General features: G+C 38.6%; 1 protein-coding gene across 1 annotated transcript in view; it reads left to right on the top strand.

The window, feature by feature from the left end:
- Window positions 1–4,318: 4,318 nt before the first annotated feature.
- myo3a (myosin IIIA) overlaps window positions 4,319–19,985 on the top strand; it is a 57,975-nt gene continuing 42,308 nt past the window's right edge. The window contains 3 exon segments of the mRNA XM_063912129.1: window positions 4,319–4,418; window positions 8,039–8,222; window positions 10,786–10,920. Of these exon segments, the coding sequence (XP_063768199.1) occupies window positions 4,408–4,418; window positions 8,039–8,222; window positions 10,786–10,920 (330 nt within the window). The 5' untranslated portion in view covers window positions 4,319–4,407.

The following is a 19,985-nucleotide window of genomic DNA, read 5'->3' as shown; positions in this document are numbered from 1 at the left end:
CAAGTTTAGTAATGCTTTTATTTAGAATGTTAATCAAGTAAGGATTATTGCTCAAGTTTTTGAGACAATGCAGATGCATTCATAATAACAATGCCGGCAGAGTTCAGTGAGTGGGCTGGAAGGGACTGAATGACTTTCTGTACTGAATGTCATTCCAGTGCCACTTAATTTTCAACAACATAATTGTTCTCAACCACTTACACTGTTCAGAATCCTAACACATTTCACGTATGATTTGTCGACGGAGTAGGTCTGAAAAAAGCTACTTTAATTTCAGGTAAGACATTTCTCATGAAATCCTTTTCATGCTTAATTATATATATATAGATATATATATAAGTATATGGCAAATTTATTGTGTTTAATGTCTTCAAAGTAGTTTTGGATGATCATCTGAAAAATTGTGATTAAAAAAGCAATGCAGCTCCAGTAAAGATGTTGAAAAAAGGAAGGAAAATGTGTTTGACAGACCAATTATCGGTTTGCCTGCTTGTTAAGGGTTTACGAAATTTACATCACAATCATTGCTGAGTTTATTTTTTATTTCTATTGTGCACAAATAGATAATAATTACTAGCCAGAGTTTAATTTGTTTAATTTAAATAAATGATTGTGATTTTTCTGACACTGTCAAAACATGCTTGAAATTAGGAAACCAAAATAAGCACGGCAAAGTACAAGGACTTACAGTTCCGTACAGAACGAGAGGATTATTCGATCATGCAGCCATTTTATGTCTTTAATAAGATGAAATATCTCACGGTTAGTGTCAGAGAGGATGATTCTTCACAGTGTTGAGACTAGCGGCTGATCAGTGGGTGAGAAGCTCACACTGCAGCAGAGCAATATGTAGGTTACCTGTCAGGAAATTAAGCCTATTAACTGCTTATGTAACACATCACACATTAGGCACATGGATTCTTCTAATGTTTTATTCTGTTTAAGGCAAAAAGAGATGTAAAGACGGTGTACTCATAGGGAGGTCTTGCTGGAAGCTGATATTACACTTTTAGTAGTTTTCCTACAGTGTTACTGTTGCATTACATTTCAATCAATCTATAATACATATGCATTTTCCACTCCAAAAAACTCAGTGGTGATTAAATAGAGCTTACGTTTCATGACTCTTACTGTTTACTTTTCCGTGTACAGTGTGTCTTTTCTGAATTATGTGCAGAAGGCAGTTCATTTTTTGGCAGCTGATTAGCTATGCTAGCAGAGAAGCTTCGAGCTAATTGTCAGTTTTTTAACAAGATCTAACAATCTGGTATTTGGCAGTGAATATTTAATGTTAAGGTATCATAGGCAGGTGATAACAATTCATCCTGATGACAACATACATTTTTAAAAAAATCCATCTAATAGTTGAGATAGACATTTTAGCTTAGCAAAACAAAACCACATGTCAACTTCACGCTAGGCAACCACCAGCATCTGGGATCAAGCAATATCCCATTTCATGACAATATATTCAGTAGTTGTGGTATTAAGTGGTTGCACTAGAGAAAAAGTCAGGATATCTCTAAAGTCTTTTGAGTTCATCCTCTGGGAACCATAAATATCTGTCAAAGATTTATTGAGATATTTCAGTCGGGTATTAAGTTACGCAACAACAAACTGGCTAACATTGCCACCTTAAAACAACTAATAAATGAAGAAATAGGAAAAAAAAGGACACCTTACTTAACAATAGTTTGGAAAATTGACACTTAGTTTTATAGCAACTTCAATCTTGTGTGCTTTTCTACTCTCTGGTCAAATTGTGAGGCAGGGGTGTGTCCAGTCTGCACACTGAACTGGACCTTTGCCCACTCTAATCATACGATTATTATGGCCATCAGTACATCCCCATCCTTGGTCTTGGTCCAGGTTCCAGGAGCCATTTGTAAAGCAGCAGAGCAGGAAATGAGGTTGGTTTGCTGCTGTCACCCAAGCCTGGAGGACATGCTTGAGGGAACCACAATAAAGTCAGCACACTGATCATGTGTAGTCCCAGACGGAGAGCGAGGGGGGTCATTGGTAGGAGTCTGAGTTGAAGACAGGACAGAGACATCACTAGCTCCTAGATTTATTATTGGTTAATACTGGGTGCCCCAACGCTGGCTGATTGATGAGGTTTTATGGTACGGTCAAAGCACTAGAACTATTGCAGTTCGACCTTTAAAACTGAAAAATGACATCCCTTTTAGCAATTTGAAAGAGGGGGTACTCCTCCTTTTTCTTCTTCTTTTTAGTGAAAATAAACACGTCAGTCGTTTTTAACTATGACTCCTGTCTTCGTGACTTTTCTTGAAGTCTTTGCCATATGTGATATTGTATGGTCTTGTTAGGATATTAGAAACGGCTTATTAGATTTGAGAGATTTTTCTGCCATATGGTCATACCTTCTAATGTTAATACATCTAAAGAATTTTCTAAATACACAGAGTTGGAAAAATGTAAAACTCACTCCTACAAATCAATCAAATAAAGATATCCGGTCAAAGGCCCAAAGAGCCCAACAGAAGCAACAATTTATTTGTTATTTGGAGCTATGTAGCGATTTTAGACCCCAATAAGAGTTAAATGTGCCATCGCATGCTTTCTTGCAAATTAGGGTCATGTTCCACTATACAGTACACAGACACCTGAAAGGTGACTTCAACAGACTGACCAACTGGACTGGAAAGGGATTGGTTTTCAATGGAGGCACTCAACTTTCTTGCTCCCTGCAATTCGGAATTGGGATGTTAAACTGGACCTGAAATGATAACCAGAACTTTAGAAAATGATAAAAAAAAAAATACTTTTGATTAGCCTTACTATTCTAAGAACCATAAGATTTCTTATTATAATAAAGATGTATATGGATAGTGACTAGATGGTTTATTCCAATTGTTGGTTGTGTTTGGTGCAATAACTTTTACTGTATTGATAGCTGACAAGATCTATTTCTCTCTCTGATACCTGCCTCTGAGTGTTTAGGAGAAAAAACAATCACAGTGCCATCTGTTATTCTGTGTAACAAATTAACAGCTTCAATGCTTGAGCAATTTGTTTCTGACAGTTTCAGCAGAATCCATTTTGAAGGGGAAAGTATAGCTCAGTCTTGTTTGTGTTGCCAAAAAAAGTAGCCTTTTATGAATGCAAAAATACTTCCAACATGTCATCAATCTGATGAAATCTGTCATAAAACATCTATTTACTTTAAAAAAATGTTTACAGTTGAAATGCTTTTCCTTTTACCACTTAGGCCTAGGCTACAGACCATCATTCACTGCCACTGTCAAGCTACCGCATGCTGTATAGAGGTTGTGTCTGTAGCCTACACCAATTCAATATTCTCTTCGCACTATTTGTATTGTTTTTTTTTTGTGCAGAACAGAATAGAACAAACATGTTGTTTTTATGATCATTGAAAGTAATGTAATTCTAATTTAATAAGCAGCCAAGTCTGCAACTTTACCTCTTAGTAGCTCATAAGCATAACGATCTAACTTTCCGGGAAGCCAAATCATCAGCAAACGTGAGTAGGCCTCAGACATCCATAATTCTTTAATACATAATTATATTATTAATAATTAACAACACTTTCACTTATAATAAGTTAAAAATGCTAGCTGTAACCAAGGTTTACGGGTGTTATAATAGCAGTTAGCTGTGGACATAATGCTAGTGGTTTAGCTAGCGTATAACCAGCTAAAACCTCACAGGTGTAGAAACTGCTGTTGGTTTTCTATTAGCTTGTTTAAAGTTAGCTTAACAGGTGTAGCTATCACACCAGCGGCTGAGTAAGCTAAACAAGGATGGGAATTAAGCTAGAAGTTTAAAGAAGTTTTGAGCTGGCTAACAGCTGTAGTGAGTTATAAGCTAAATATGTATTGAACTCGCAGTTTAGCTTGTTTGTTAGCAAGATAACCACATTGTATGTTCAGTTCTGAGTTGTAACGTAGTGAAGGACTTTTGATCCAAAAATCAGATGTTCTGTTTCTTTGCAAATAATTGATTATGCTCACAAACAGAATTTATTTGAGCCCAGCTTCAGATAGCATCAGACCCTGAACTGAACTCTCAGTCCAGCTCTGGCTCAGCCCCACAGCAGCTCTTTCCCCAGCAGAGCCTGTAACGGGACACTGCTAACGATGCTGAGGGCAGTGCAGTCATGGCCTGTTACACCTGACTCGCTTGCACACACTCGCCTGTTGTTAGCTTGTCTTCTACAGGCTAATTTATGACACTATCAGACTCATCGGCTGCTCATCCTAAAACTAATTACTTACACTAATTACGTATTGAGCATATTAACTTTGTAATATTGTGTTCCTTATTGTTGATGTATAATACAGCAGAAGAGGTTGGGGCACACAGGAACTACACCCTGCTGCTGCTTGCTAATGCTTCATCCTCAACTTATACTCAAGCATACAAATGCACTCACAGTAAGTATGACAACTTTTAGATCTTTAAGTCATTCAATATGCTTCTTGTGCAAACATCTTAAAATGTTAATACACTGATTAATTTGGCTAGTATGAGAGTGTTTGCATGTGTTACTTTCTTCTTTAGTTAATCAGAATGCAAGCATGGCTCCTTCATTTGGATTTCGTATTTGCACATTTTGGGAGTGGCTCAGCACATGTTTACTTGGCATGCAGTGTGTGTGCCTGTGTGTTTATTTGCATGTTAATGTGTCTAAATCTATGCTTTACTCTTACCCTGCATGTGTTCAATTTTACCTTCTCACCATCATGCATCCAATGTAAGTTAATACGAATAATGAAATATGTCTTTGTCATTTGTTTGAAAGCGGTGTGGTTTATGTTAATCTTAAGTTATTTTACTGGTTGTACGAGTAGCATTAGACGCATTAAACATTTTAAACTGTCTTTTCTCATATCCTAGACCTGAGTCTGCTTAATATTGTTCTCTTATAGTGAGTGATGTAGAGTGACTTTTTTTATGTTAGCAAAATTCAAGAACCAAACAATAGACTTGATTTGTTTTGCTTAATGTAGCGTTGTGATCTGAAACCCCATACTTGAATCTTAGCAGTTATATTTACTCCATTATTGTACTTAATTACAAATATGAGTTACTTGAACTTCATACTGTACTACATCTCAGATGGAAATATTGTACTTTTTACTCAACTACTATTTGTCTGAAAGCTTTGGTTACTTTACAGATACATTGATACTCAGATCTCCTCTCTGTCCAGTGTAAAAAAAATATCCACCGTATTGGTGATATTTTGTGATAAACTGAAGTCATTTATATTATATAGCTGTTGAGAAATGCTACTCTTTAAACCAAATAATCAGTTTGGATTGGCTGGAAACGCATTTCCACAAAACTGCAGGGAAAAGGACTTTTTAGAGAAACGTAGTTCTCACAGGACAGCAAATCCACACACATTTAATGATCTTGTAGATTAGGATGCATTCTATGATCAGCACAACCTCAAACATCTACATCAGTGAAATGCACTACACATATCAATGCAGCAGTAATAATAATAATCCACAACCATGATTGAGAAACACTAGAAACATTTTTACTACTGAATATATTACAATTAAGAACTTTAAGTACATTTCTTTATAAAACGTACATGCTTTTTGTAACATAGTGGAGTTTTTTAGTGCTTTATTAATATTTAAAGAAAGACTAGATCTGAATATTTCTTGAATCGCTTCAATACTTACACAATAAGTGAAAGTATTTTCACGTCTCCATCCAGCTACATTATCTTTGACTTGTTCACTGACATTATTCTTGTGCCAAGGTTAAGCCGAAACTTTAGCCCACTCATCAGCGTCACGGATTAGTCCACGCCGGTGTCTGCTTTTACCAAATGCATCTTCAGTTTCTTTAGGAGCTTCAAGTGACCAAAGTCCACTTACACATCACTCAGATCAGAGAGTACATTTCCACAAAGGACTTTTTTGGATGTACCCTGGTTTTCAATTTGATTTTTTTTCCCAATTCAAAACCTTTTTCCTTATAAAAACACAGTAATACGGTGCTCAGTTTTACAGGTGCAGTCCATGATTCGTGCACTTGCTCAAAGACTGTGGTTAATGCCAGTAAACATCTAACTAAAAGTGACAAGCAGCCAGAGTTTCAGGGCAGACAAGGTTGGATAACCCCACACACACACCCAGACACACAGACACACACTGTCTCCTTTAAGGGCTCATTTCCCTGCAGCCTGTGCTTCTGTTGGAGGTGTCCAGTGTGAGTGCTTGGGTTTCACCCTCCTGTCTCATGTGTCAAAGCACGTTGTCACTTATAGAAGCAGTGATGTTTTATTGAAGTTATCTGCAGGGTTTTTGACACTGTACATTAGGCTAACAAGAGTGCAATTACCAAAACATGCATTCACATGTACAGGAGTCTTAATTGCTGTGCATAGGTGATGACTGATAATATCACTGCAAAATCATCTGTGTGCCAGTTTTACGTCGCCTTGAAGTGATTTATGATCATTGAATCATAATAATTATAATATGTAGATCAGATAAAATTACCGTTAGTAGGTGAGTTAAGAGGCAATTTCCTTTAATGTAAATAAAGTGATAATAATAGGAGGAGTGGCCCACCGCAGCACTGTTTGCGCTTAGGTCTTCTAACCAGCTTTGTGTATGAATGGGCGTCTATATGGGGAAAGGCTCACGCTGCTACAGTGGCTAATTCCTGCTAATCCCGCCGTATCTCATACCACTTAGAGATGGTTTCCAATGGCAGCCCTGGAGCAGAGGAATTGCTGGTGAGATTAGCTGGCGTTAGCTCACGTTAGCTCCTCCTCTGTGGTTTACACTCACCCCCTGGCCATGCTGGCCCACCACCGCTCCATGCTAACCTTTTGCACAGAAATGGATTAACTGGTTTTTCCAAAAATGTTTCAAGTCTTATTAAGAAAACAATGTAAGTTTGTTTCGATTTACTCTGCTGTCATGTTTTTTTTTAGGAGTAGTAGTTTAGTAGATTCAATGTTTAATGCACAATTGTGAGGGCAGCAACAGGCACCCTCCTCTTGAAGGATTTGTGAGCAGTGTGTTTGTGGAGGATTTAGTTTTGCTTTTCTTAACATTGTGAGTTTCTGTTGGCATTGACTAACTTTCCTTTGCACATGCAATCTATATTCTAGTTTTTTTTTCCTCTCAGTGCATTTGATAACCATGAGACTTTCTGTTATGTTTTTATCCTAATTTGAAATAAGTGACTGCAATGCACAAAGACAAACACTGTGGCGAGACCAACTGATTTATTTTGAGACTCTGCTTTGATGGGCTCTGAAAGTAGGAAACCTTCACCATGTTGAACGGTTTTCTGCATTGTAGAATTCTTAATGTTGTCAGTTATCCAAAACTGTCTGAAAAACATCATGTACATGTGATTCACAATCTCAAATATGCACCTTTGCAACAGAATTCAGAGAACGCTAAAAATAAATTGTATTGTAGTTAAATGACACTTTTGAGCTATGAAATACGGTAGCGATGATGAGTGATATCATTGGCTATCAAACAAAGCCACTGGTTATTTATGTTCACACTTTGTGGTCAGTTAAAAATCTTTAGAGTTGACACAATACTAAGCCTCAAGACTGCAAGGAGTAAAATAAAGATGGATACATGTTTATTACACTAATGCCCAGTTATTTCCAGTCTTTGTTTTAACCTTGTAGCATCATGCTGCTCAATGGAAACCTCCAAGAATTAACACTCAATCTGTCACTGGATTATCCTGTAGTTAGAAAGTTCCTCCAGTTCAACACCCAAACAAACCAGCATGAAATCCCTTTCCACAGTAAACAAGACACTAATCTGGTGACACCTATGTACAGTGTGACCACCATGATTTCACTAAAAATGCAATGTGTATTGTATTTAATCTTAAGAAAGGTAATATGTCTGAGGAGACACCCCTCAGTCAAATCTCCTTCAGTTGAACTCTTATGAAGAACAAAGCACATCTGCCTTTACATACTGCAGGTTTTATACAAGTTGCCACTTTTGCAACACTCAGTGACCCATGTGTGCTTTTTCTTTCATAGGAGAAATCTCCAGAAGATGTTTCCACAATCAGGGAAATCGATTGTCTTCGACAACTTTCCAGATCCTACTGACGCCTGGGACATCATCGAGACAATCGGGAAAGGGACTTACGGAAAAGTGTACAAGGTGCTCAACAAACTCGATGGAAGTAAAGCAGCTGTAAAGATACTGGATCCCATCCATGTAAGTTGACTTCTGGAACAGGAATGTTGTTCAAATGTAACGACTTATGATGTTGTTCTCCTGTTAGTGTTTCACTCCTTATACACCTATATACCTGTAATAACATTCTATTTATTTTGTATATACTGCATATTTATATGTTATCTAAAGTATTTCTGCTACGATTAAAACCCACTCTTAAGTGATATAGATCTGACTTAAACACATTTAGTTCTATTCATTTCTCATTTATTGGCTTCATTCCATAACAATAATATTTCCAGACCATTTCAAGAGTTGGTTTTACCTGACATCTTAGGTTTTTAGATGATCCCTTTTTATAATTTTCTTCAATAACTTCAAATAAAAATGAATCGCAAAAGCAGTTAAGAACTGACCTGATGCCCATACTTGAAAAAATGACTTCAGATTGGGAAGTGTAGTATCAGAAATATGTGTAAAAAAGTTCTGGAAAGTATTTTGACAGATCTCTTGTAAATCTGACACATCAGTCACTGACTCATTAGCTCAGTACTACATGGTGTTGCTCTGCTCTGTTCTCTGCCCAGGGCGTTGAGAATAAGAGTTTTCTTCCATCTATAGTCATTATCTCATCAAATTGCCTCTGACTAATTCTTGGATTCATCATTCCAGTGCTCCTCTTGCTTGTGCAGAGTTTTTAGCACTGAGCCACAACCCATTTGGCACCCATGTATAAGTGTGTGAAGCAGATTTGGCCGAAAGCTAGAACATTTCTGACACAGAGCAGATAAACACCATGTTACTTCTGACATCCAAGAAGCAGGAGAGATTTTCGAAAAGTGAAAATTTAGAAAGTACAGAACCTCACTGGCCAAGAGGCACTACAATTAAGAAAGGTTACTATTTTTAGAGAAAGAAACATCAATGGAGGATTTCCTATTTCCTATTTCCTTGTTGCTCTAAAGAACAGTTATAGAACCGTCATTGACCTCTGTTTATTTTGAAGGTACAGTGAACCATATGGTTAAAACAGAAGCTCTAATGAGCAGCCATTTTCTATTAAATCCTGCCTTCATGCTTGTGACAGTCCCATTAGTCTCTTGTACATTTGTTACTCTTTCTCATTATTGAGAAATGATTATCCTCAGACCACTAGACTGTGAGCACCATCATTACCATCGTTGTAATCACTAGGTCGATTATTTCAATAGATCTATTACTTTCATTACAAGTCTAGTGGAAAGTCCCCTCATGTACTCCAGTATGTGTAGGTCCACGTTATAGTATTTCAGGAACCAGAAGCTGCTGACTCCCTCTACAGTAGTCCCGTTGATGGCGATAGGTGTGTGTGCCTCTCTCTGCTGCTTCCTGTAATCCACAATCAGCTCCTTGGTTTTGCTGACGTTGAGATGGAGGTTGTTATCCTGGCACCGAGATGTCAGGGCTCTGACCTCCTCCCTGTACGCCGTCTCGTCGCTGTCGGTGATCAGGCCAATGGCGGTTGTGTCGTCAGCAAACTTCACGATGGTGTTGGAGCTTTGTGTGACCATGCAGTCGTGTGGGAACGGGGAGTAGAGGAGAGGGCTGAGCACATAGCCTTGAGGGGCTCCGGTGTAGAGGATCAGGTTGGAGGATGTGATGTTTCCCACCTGCCTGGGGTCTGCACATCCAGAAGTTCAGGATCCAATCACAGAGCGCGCTGTTTAGCCCGGGGTCCCTGAGCTTGGAAGGTAGAGTAGTGGTTCCCAAGATAAATCTGAGGGGTCATGAGAGGGAATCAAAACCATATCAATCTCATTGACCTTTTGATGGTTCGTTTTGGGGGGTTTGGAAAAACTGCAGTGGAGTGTTTGTCATAAGTAATATATCTCATATTTTTTATTTGATCTTGAATTGAACTTCTAGAAATCGAGGAAAGCTGTATCATATTGAACACTTACAACTGCACAGATACCGCTAACACTGAATTATGTGTGTCTATGGTTAACCTAGTTTTGAATATGTTTAATTTGAATATCCACCAGCAATATTTCCTTGTACTATACCCCTGTCTAGAATTATTCACACTGTATAGCTGCAAATTGCAGTAATAGAGTATCCCTCCCTCTAGTAATTGCTATTATTATGAACTCCTGGATTTAGCACACACATTAAATTCAAGAGTCAGTGGTAGAGTCTTCATAAGTTCAACAGTTCTAAAGTGATTATTCACGTGTTTCGCTCGAGTTTGCAAACAAGATCAATACCTCTGTTACAGCTGAATATCCCCAAGGTGATGAATAAAATACCCTTTAAACGTTTTGTGAAGCTACATCCAGGGGACGCTTAGCTTAGCATCAGGTCTGGTAACCAGTGAAGAACTGAAACATAGTATAACATGATAAGTGAGCTTTATAAGTGAAGTATCTTTTTACAATTCCTTTTGTTCAGAGCCATGTCTTCAGTCTTTATGCAATGAAAAGATAACTATCTCTTGGCCCCAGCTTAGTCTACAGTAGAGGCACGGGAGTATCTATTTGGCAAACAGGGTTTCAAATTGGAAACATGGTTGGTAAACATTAGACATGTGTGTAATGTTAACTGATCTGTGTCCTTGTTTCAGGATATTGATGAGGAAATCGAAGCGGAGTACAACATCCTCAAAGCTCTTTCTGACCACACCAATGTTGTCAAATTCTACGGGATGTACTACAAGAAGGATGTGAAGTGTGGAGACCAGTTGTGGCTAGTACTGGAGGTAGGAACACTTATTGTATTTAAATAGTTAAAAGCACCGTGTGTTACAAACCATATATTTGACTGAAACTTAAGTTCTGGGGTGAGCAGTTTATTTTTGTCCATGATAACTTATGCCATAGTTGCTTACTTTGGCGCCAACCCCCTTCAGCTGTGGCGTTGGGGAGTTTGCGTTGAGTACATCTCTATTTCTTTATGCGGCTTATACCTATTTTTCCCTATGGGACGCGACCCGATAGTTCAGAGGGTAACAAATACAAAACTAAATGTGTAGTCGTTCCAAAGGCAATGCTAAAGCAGCGCAATCTGTGTTGGTACTTTTTAAATGGTTCATTTAAGCTAATTAATTAAGTACCAGTTAATAAAGCTTATACGCTTTAACCCTGCATAACCAAATGCATTATTATACAGTATTTATGATATGCAAGCTGGCACGCAATCATCTGCTACAAAGAGAGAATCAGAGCAGCAGGAAAAACTCCCAGCTGAAGAGCGAGGAAAAAATGTCTATCCATGGCTTCTGATCGATTCCCAAAATGTTTTTTCGTGGATTTTTGTCTGATGACGGCAAAATAACTCACTACCTACCTAGCTTCACATGCTTTAATTACCGTTCACCTGTATAATGTGGCTGCATGTGCAGTCACAGTGTACAAGTGCAGATTAAAGGTCTGGTTGTACATCTCAAAGCATGTCTGACCAGGTATATGCAGTGGTGACCAATCTGCCCGGGGATTATGTAGCAGTTTAAGCCACCCGGGATGTCTAGGAGTTTACTTATAGGCCACCTAGGGGATTTGAATGTAGGCCAACAACATGGATATGTTGGGGGTGGAGGTTAGCACCCTGCTGAGAGCAGCAGAGCACAGATTTCTGGGGCTGTCGCATTGCATTACTCTATACACAAACTGCAGCAGGTCGGAGCACCAGCCCAAATGCGTCCTCTAGCTGATTTCAGGGATTTTAGGTAGAAAATGCTAAAATGGTGGAAAATATCAAAGAAAACTGCTTTCTTGCACCTGCTGTTAGACACTAGCTGTAGGTGTGTATTTGTGAAAGTTCAAGGGGACCTTGCTGATCTTTCTTTACATCTAAAAACCCCTCCAGCTTCTCCATTCTGGGTCTTTCATATTTCATTGCCCGCTGTAGCCTTTTTCAAATGTCAACCTCCAGACAAAGATGTAATGGAAGTCAACCTCAGAGAAAAGGAAAGTGGTCTGGGGTCTAACACTGTGGCGGATTTGTTTTTTTTAATGCCTTTTGAATTTCTGAGCAAGTCATTTCGGTTCCTGCTTTGATAGAGAGCCGAACAAACATTGATACATCTGATAAACATGATAGCAAACTTGAGTGTTGAGAACTTATGCTGTTATTGTAGACGTTTAGAAGTGATGTTGGTTAATGTCTTTATGGTTGTGTTTTAGAATGTGATGTTGCATTTTAAGTCACGCTTTCTCAAAATACAAGTCCAATAGCTATTCCATGAAATGTTTCACAGATAATCATGATCCCCAGAGGATAAATCCCTATACCTTGTGTTACTTTTCTCTCTAGTGCAAAATGAGATGATCGTAATGTTGTAGAGGTATTTACAAAATGTAAGAATGCTGATATGCTGATCTTAGATAGTTACCAGGGTAAATGTTATGCCAGTGGTAAGTCAGCATGTGTCAAACTATGTTTTTTAAAACAAAAATAATAGTTGCAAACTTTAAATGCTGCAGGTAGGATTGCTATGATGTCAGCCTTTAGCTCAAAGCGCAACCATGCCTAAGTATTGACTTCACATTTCCACCATCGCTTCGGATTTTGCTAACATTTAGCTTTTATTTTAAAATGATTAGTGCATTTTTTGTGAGCAACAGACTTTCATCAGCATAAACAAATATAGAAAAAAAACCACTTCAAAATAATAATCTTAAAGGTGCCATAGAATGGAACACTGTATTTACCTTGGCATAGTTGAATAAGGAGAGTTCGGTACATTGAACTGACATACCGTGAACCTCAAACACCATTGTTTCCTCCTTCGCGTGAAAATCATGAATATGCATATCACAGCGGTGAAACGGGAATTACAACAATCCCTGTGTGTGACGTAACACATGGTGGTCCAGCCCCAACATTTGCATACACCAGCTGCTGGAAACACTAACGCTAACACTTACCACTCCGTAACGTTGCTCTCCAATCTCCGACCAACTGGCTGTTCTTCAAATTCATCGGTTTCCTCCTCTGATAAAGGCTCGAACATGTGAGGTTGGATGCCAACAGCCTCCATGGTTCATCTCTTACAGTTTCGCAAACTTCACTTTCACTTCTGTGGGCTCTGAGGCAGCCATGGATTGCTCCTTGTAAACCAGCCAATCAGAGCAGAGCTCGTCATAACTATTTAAATGAGCCCCCAAATAAGGCAACTCAGTTGGGCCTGTAAAACCACATCTGGACATTTTTTTGGATCAACCAAAGTTATTTACCTTCTTTGTAGACATCAGAGAACAATTGAAATACCAGATAGATGCATTGTATGGCCACTTTAATACAGAAATTGTTAATGCGCGATAACATAATCGTCGGCGTTAATTCATTCATTCGTAATGCGATAATAACACGTTAACCTTCCAGCCCTGAATCACTTTTTTGTTTCAAAACCTTATCCCTTTATAGCAGAAACTACATTTTACAGAATACCAACACATAAACCATGAAGGAGAGAATTAAAAAAGCACTAAAAAGAGAGAAGAGTTAGTTTGCAGTTCCAGTATGTAATTAAATAGCCTTTAAACGTTGGTGAATTGTTCGTGCATGCAGTCGCTTTTCAACAAAGAAACCTTTTGTGATTGCACCTCAAAGAGAAATCAACTGTGCTCTGCTTTGTTCTATTCCTTGTTTCATTATCAGGTACAGCCGTGCTAGAACAGAGTGTTTATTTTTCTGTAATCCAAGCGCAGTGGACTTTGCATCTACAGTAGCAGTGTTCTGTAACCCAGTAGATAGTTTTCACCTCTGCAGCTTGTGTTTCTTTCCCTTTTCATCGCTGTCCTTCCTCATGACCTCTGCAGAGGACCCTGCAATTACTTTGCTCGGATATCAAGTACAATCTAAGATGCTGAAGAATCAGACCACAAGCTGCACGCAGAGTTCACTCAGCTTTACTTTGTTTATTGTTGGCTCTTCTCTGTGGTTTGCATGTCCTGCTTCTACATTTCCCTTGCAAAAATCTGCAGCCAGCAGTCCAAATCCTGAGGCTGAAATCACTGCCTGACAGTTTAGCAAGTGGCTGTGTGGGTGCATGTGTGTGCTCTGAAGTAGATGCACATGGGGTTTTAGAAGTGGAGAGACAGGAAAGCAGGCAGTGAGGTGGACATTCACCATGGTTACTGTAATTTTCCATCCTTTAGCTGTGCTGAGAGGAGCCTTTCTCTGCCCCGCGCTGACAGGCAGGCCGCTCATTATGAACTGAATACATACAAATTGCATCCTTCACTTTGTTAGCCCCTCATTGGGGTCTGCAAGCTTTTGGCTTCGCCTCTGTAGTGCGCTCCTTTATAGCGGCGGATGTGGGCAGAGATGAGCGTGCTTTCATGTATGAGGGCCTAATTTAGCTCCCAGAGAGCTCAAACATACTTCAAAGATTGCGATGATGGAGCGACTTTTATTCTCTAATTGGAAATAAAAACCTGATTTAGATGTGCATGTCATTTGTAAGCACCCCTGTTTAACTGGAAGACCCTGTTATATAAAGGGAAATGATTATTGGAACCTTTGAGATGTACCTCAACCCTCACCAGGCAAACATTTAATCACAATTTTAAATTGTATTAACCTGTGCCCATGTTGCCTTTAAAATTGTGGTTTGAGGAATGCTACCGTTAGTTACTTTACTACTGTTTATTTGTCTTTAACATTGGTTATATAATTATAGAAGTGGCAGTAGTTGTAGAGTTACTGTTACATGGAAAAGCTGACTTTTACGTCTGGTTTAAAGCTGCTGATATCTGCTGTGAAACATTGCTTCTGTGATCAATTTAATAGAGCACACATCTGATCATTTTCATTATGTTATCATACATCCAGTATCTTTTCCACTATTTTCAGCAAATCCTGTGCATGTGTATCGCTTTTAAAAATAACAAACACCTCGTTTACATGTTCACAAAGTCTCGTAGTAGCATTGACCTCCTTAGAAATCTGTGACTCAAAGCTGTGGAGGTGGCAGGTTGAGACCAACTGGGAACTATGATGTTAAAAGTGAAATTATATCAAAAATGAAAGAGCTCCTATCATAGGGAATTGAAGTTACCAGGCATGAAGGGCATTTATCAGAACCATTGGCCGAGTTCCTGCAGCCATGGAAGGTCTTGTCAAACTGCCTTTATGGCCTGGCTGAAGTATGACAAATAACACTTAAAGAATAATGTAATAGTATAAGAAGCTTTGTGAGTTGGAGAATGGTCAAGATGTAGAAAAGTGTGAATAAAGCAAAGACGTTTCTTAGAAAGCAAACGGATATGCAAACTTGTGTACAGACGTAACTGCAGAGCTTGAGATGACCTGACATGTGAAATTTAAGAAAACTAAGAATGCAAAGAGTCAAAACCAAGACTTGGAGATTCATTCCACGTGGGCCATCTTACCAACCCCCCCCCCCCAAAAAAAGGAAGACTGATTAAAGCTCCATCTGAATCATACAAATAGATTTGTGTTTCGTCCTCACATTGATACCACATTGATATTTAGTCTGATTCCTTCTAAAAGTCACACAAATAACCCACTGCTGCCTCGATTTCCCCCATTAGTCTCTGTTGTGACTTCATCAACGTCACCCAAACCACCTCTGTGCTCATTAATTGACAATGAAGTCTAAAATGTTATTCCTTGCTTGGACTTTTCAATAAACGGTGGCAGAAAGTAGACACCGGCTTTTGTGTCCGTGTAAACGATAAGCCCGCAGTAACAAAAGAAGTGTATTTCTGTGGAGAAGATCCAGCCTCTGACACAAACGGGAATTATTTATTGCTGCAGACATGATTCAAAAATCTAATCATTTAGAGGAAACAGGAAATGCAACATGTATGTATGTTTGGATACGTACATCAAAGAGAGTTGACCGAAAAGTCAGCACCTGGGTGTTTTCTCCTCACTGAGTCAAGGGTCAGCCCTGTTTGTTTCATCTTTTGATTTTGTTTCATCCATTTCTTTAAACGTCTTTGATCGACTCATTTCATTAACATGACTAAACACGCAGCTGATCTCTTTTGTAATGGAGAATATTCCACTCAGTATTCAGTGTATTTTATTTCTTTGATAATTGATAGTTCTATGGAAGCTAACATGACTTTGTAGTCGTAATGAAGTTGCAGGAAATAAACCGTATCAGACCTTAAATATGAATCGTTTTTAGGCAAACCTGTGTTGGAAAAACCTCATAAAGAGAGTCTTAAAGGTCCCCTATTGTACTCTTTATCAACAATATATTATAGGTCTCTCTGTTTCAGCCCTGTTTTAAAAGTGTGAATTCTGTGTCTGTAGCTCTAAATGCAAATGAGCTGCTGCTGGCCACGCCCCTCTGTGAGTTGATTGGTTTAAAAACACACACTGGTGCTCTGGGAAGAGATTCAGGGGATAAGGGAGGCGGGTGTTACCTTGGTTGGTTATCGGCTAATGGTTGGACAACCCAGAAAAACATTGTGACATCACAAAGTGGCCAAAATCTGATCAGCTCATTTTTGGATTGGGTTTTTATATAAATGGATCAGGACAAAGAGAGAGAGAGAATCTTCAGAGGGGACACGTATGTATAAAAGACATGAAAAAGTGGATTTTGCATAATAGGTGACCTTTAAGTAAGTTAGTCTTACACCTTTATGAATATTACCAAATAGTTTGGGAATGGTAGTCAGTGGAATATGGGTTGACTTTTGTTAAGTGTTGTTTTTCTTTATGTTGATGTCTTGTTCGCAGCTGGTGGTAATAAGAAATGTTGAGGGGCCTCATTAGGAGTATGCTTTAAAAAAAGTTGTAATTATACATTTAAGGCGGTTCCATTTTTAACTTGAAATGCAGCAGATCTTTTTTCTATTCAGCTGTTTTCTTTATTCCTATTCATATTTACAATCAATGAGCTTCATAATTCAATGGTGTTTTACAATTGAATGGGAATTTGTCCTTTGTTTCTTCATTGTTCCATATGTGAGTACAACCCTCACTAGTTGTGATTAAATGTCTGTACCCAAGGGTTAGGAAATCAGGCTTAATCGGTACAAGATTTACATGAAACCAGGTCTGAAGTTTCAAATATATCCTCTTCACCACATCTCAAATAATTAATGTTCATGCCCAGCATCACTTTCTGGAAGTGGGCACTGTGGCTCAGGTGAGAGCGCTAACGTTTAGCCCTGCTAAATCTAGGACACAGGACCTCTCATTAATATGGATCTCTCGGTCTGCCTGGTGTAATTTAATGATGACAGGTGATATGGCAGCCGTGATGTGGACTGACGTCAGGAGCGGCTCATTGTCAGAGCGCTGTGCTGTCTGTGAAATCCTCAGCGGTGTTCTCTGCTTAACTGCAGTAAGTCTGCACGTCTGATAGCAGACAGAGGAAGTGATTAAGCTCCCCGTGTGGCAGCTGAGATGCATGCCATCCATCCTGCAACAGCTCTCTGGACTCCTGATGGATAGGTGGATTGATAGGCAAACAGAAAACAGACGCGAGGCACAGCATTGAAAACTTATGCCGTTGCTTAGTCAAGGTCAAAGACCTGCGTCACTCTCAGCCTCTAGTGCATGGAAGGATTACTGTCTACCAGCACCAAGTGCTAAAGGTGCCCCTGAGTCTCTTTCTGAAGTGACTGTTTACATTTAGTGTTGGAAAGCCAATCAAATGACTGAAAAAAGACACAAGAGGCAAAACTACGACAAATAGGAACACAATTACTACAAAGAAACTCCAAACAACAACAAAGAGATGCAATATGACCACAAAGCTAGACACAACGGCGGAAAAGAGAAACTAAATTGCTACCAAGAGACACGAAATGACAAAATAATGACACGCTGTCTGTCAGGGTGTATTGCTGCTATTTAGGAGGGGTGGGTTATTCGTCCTTGATCTTTTGTTATACATTTTCAGATTTTTATTTCTTATTAAGGAGTGCAGATTAAACAGACAATAACCCTCTTTTTTTTTTTTACATTTCCTGCTTTTTGCATTCTGTTAGAAAACATCTTGTTACAGGAAGTTGCACTACTACTCCTCTTTGGTTAAATAAAAGAAAACAGACAGAAAATATAACCCCCACTCTCACAAGAACAGGAAAATTGCTCACAGCATTGCATCCCTTAATTTCACATGATGAAGAACAAATAACACCACAAAGAAGACACAAGAAAAAACTAAAGGGGGAACATATGGACTCAGTCAGGGGGTAGGACTTTCAATGAATTAAAATATAATATAAAGGGCTACCATTTCCCGTAAAACGTCTCTGAGTTTCCTTACAATTTGTTTCATGGTCACTATTGATATGGTTGTTTAAAATAAATACAAATAAAACCACACTTATATTTGCTATAACAGTTTTTCCCAGGATGTAAAAATGTGCTGCTTTTATAGCGTTGTAATTACATTCTTCATGTTTCACTTTTGAATAAACAATAAATCATTTAATAGAAAAATGAATTACTGGAATAAACGGTAATGACATTCATTTGCGTCCCTCAAACACATGTTATGTAATGTTTTCTTCTCTTTAAAAATAGTTTACGGTAGATTGTAAGTGGAAAAAGCAATTGATGGCTTCCTGCGGTTAGCTCAATTAGCATAGCAAGACTTGTGTGCGGATTGTGTGTAAGGGCAATTTTAGCACACCCTGCATATATTAAGCCTGTATCATGATGCTACAGATCAGGGGAATATATTCATCAGATAACAATACATCATTTTCTATATATTATGCAGCATTCTGTTCATTTCAATTTTGGAGAAATAACTATTGCAATATACGCTCCATGCTGAGCGGTTCGTGCACCAAACAAAATCATTTTGTTAAGTAAATGTTTAAGTTCTTTATGAGTAACCTTTGCTGACATGGGCTGTACAATGTCTTTATACAATCATTGCGGGGGACTGATTAAAATCCTAAATAACCACACATCACTGCATGCCTGATTAAGCTTTCAGTTTACAAGTGTTGGAAATGAGTGTAATTACACAGGACAAATGCTTCATGCGTAGAAAGACATGATGGAACATTTCCCATCTGACAAAATGTTTTCATGTGCAGTTAAGACTAGAGATGTGAAATTCCAAATATTCACATCAAATAGAAAAAGAGGCGTTCAATGCATCTGTAGATGATATATTTTACCCCCCAGAGATCTGTGTTTACAAATAGTGTTCATATACAGAATCTGCTACTTCTTTTCACCAGCAGCCCCAAACACTTTGATTGACATCTTAGAGCTTTTCATTACCCGTGTACCTCCGGCTTCTCCCGAAGAAAAGTCCAAATTAAGGGTTATCATTGTTGCCAAGGCAACGTGCTTGGTAATTTTCTGTAAATCAACAAGAACGATTGACGCTGGAGTTCATAGCTAAACGCGGTGCACTATAAAACACACAGAAAATCAAAATCACACAAAGAAGAAACGTGGAGATTTTGTATTGTTGTTGCATTCTGTTTCCACTCTAAAGTGCTGTCCTAACATATCCTTTATTCCCATTTTAAAATGTTTGAAACATAAGAGGATGTACTTCATTTGAAGATGATTTGTGCGTGTTTAATATTTACCCCCCTTAGTCATCACAGCGTGCTGTAGATTAAGCCCTGCACACATAATGTACATTCTCCTTTTGGGCACGATTTTGCACCTCTCACTAAGCTGCCTCAGAAAGATAAGCTGCTAAAGATTGGCTGAATTACTTCCAGCATCTCTTTTCTCACTATGAAATCTACAGATCAGAACTTTGTTCATCCTCTGCTGTTTCTCTCTGTGAACATCTCAGATGCCCCAGATTTCAGCTTGTTGAATAAGCTCATCTATAAGTGCTGACTCGTGTTG

The sequence above is a fragment of the Eleginops maclovinus genome, chromosome 21, assembly GCF_036324505.1.
Source record: "Eleginops maclovinus isolate JMC-PN-2008 ecotype Puerto Natales chromosome 21, JC_Emac_rtc_rv5, whole genome shotgun sequence".
Classification (NCBI taxonomy): Eukaryota; Metazoa; Chordata; class Actinopteri; order Perciformes; family Eleginopidae; genus Eleginops; species Eleginops maclovinus.
Note: the sequence above shows the minus strand (reverse complement) of the source record. Positions and strands in the feature narration are given on the sequence as shown.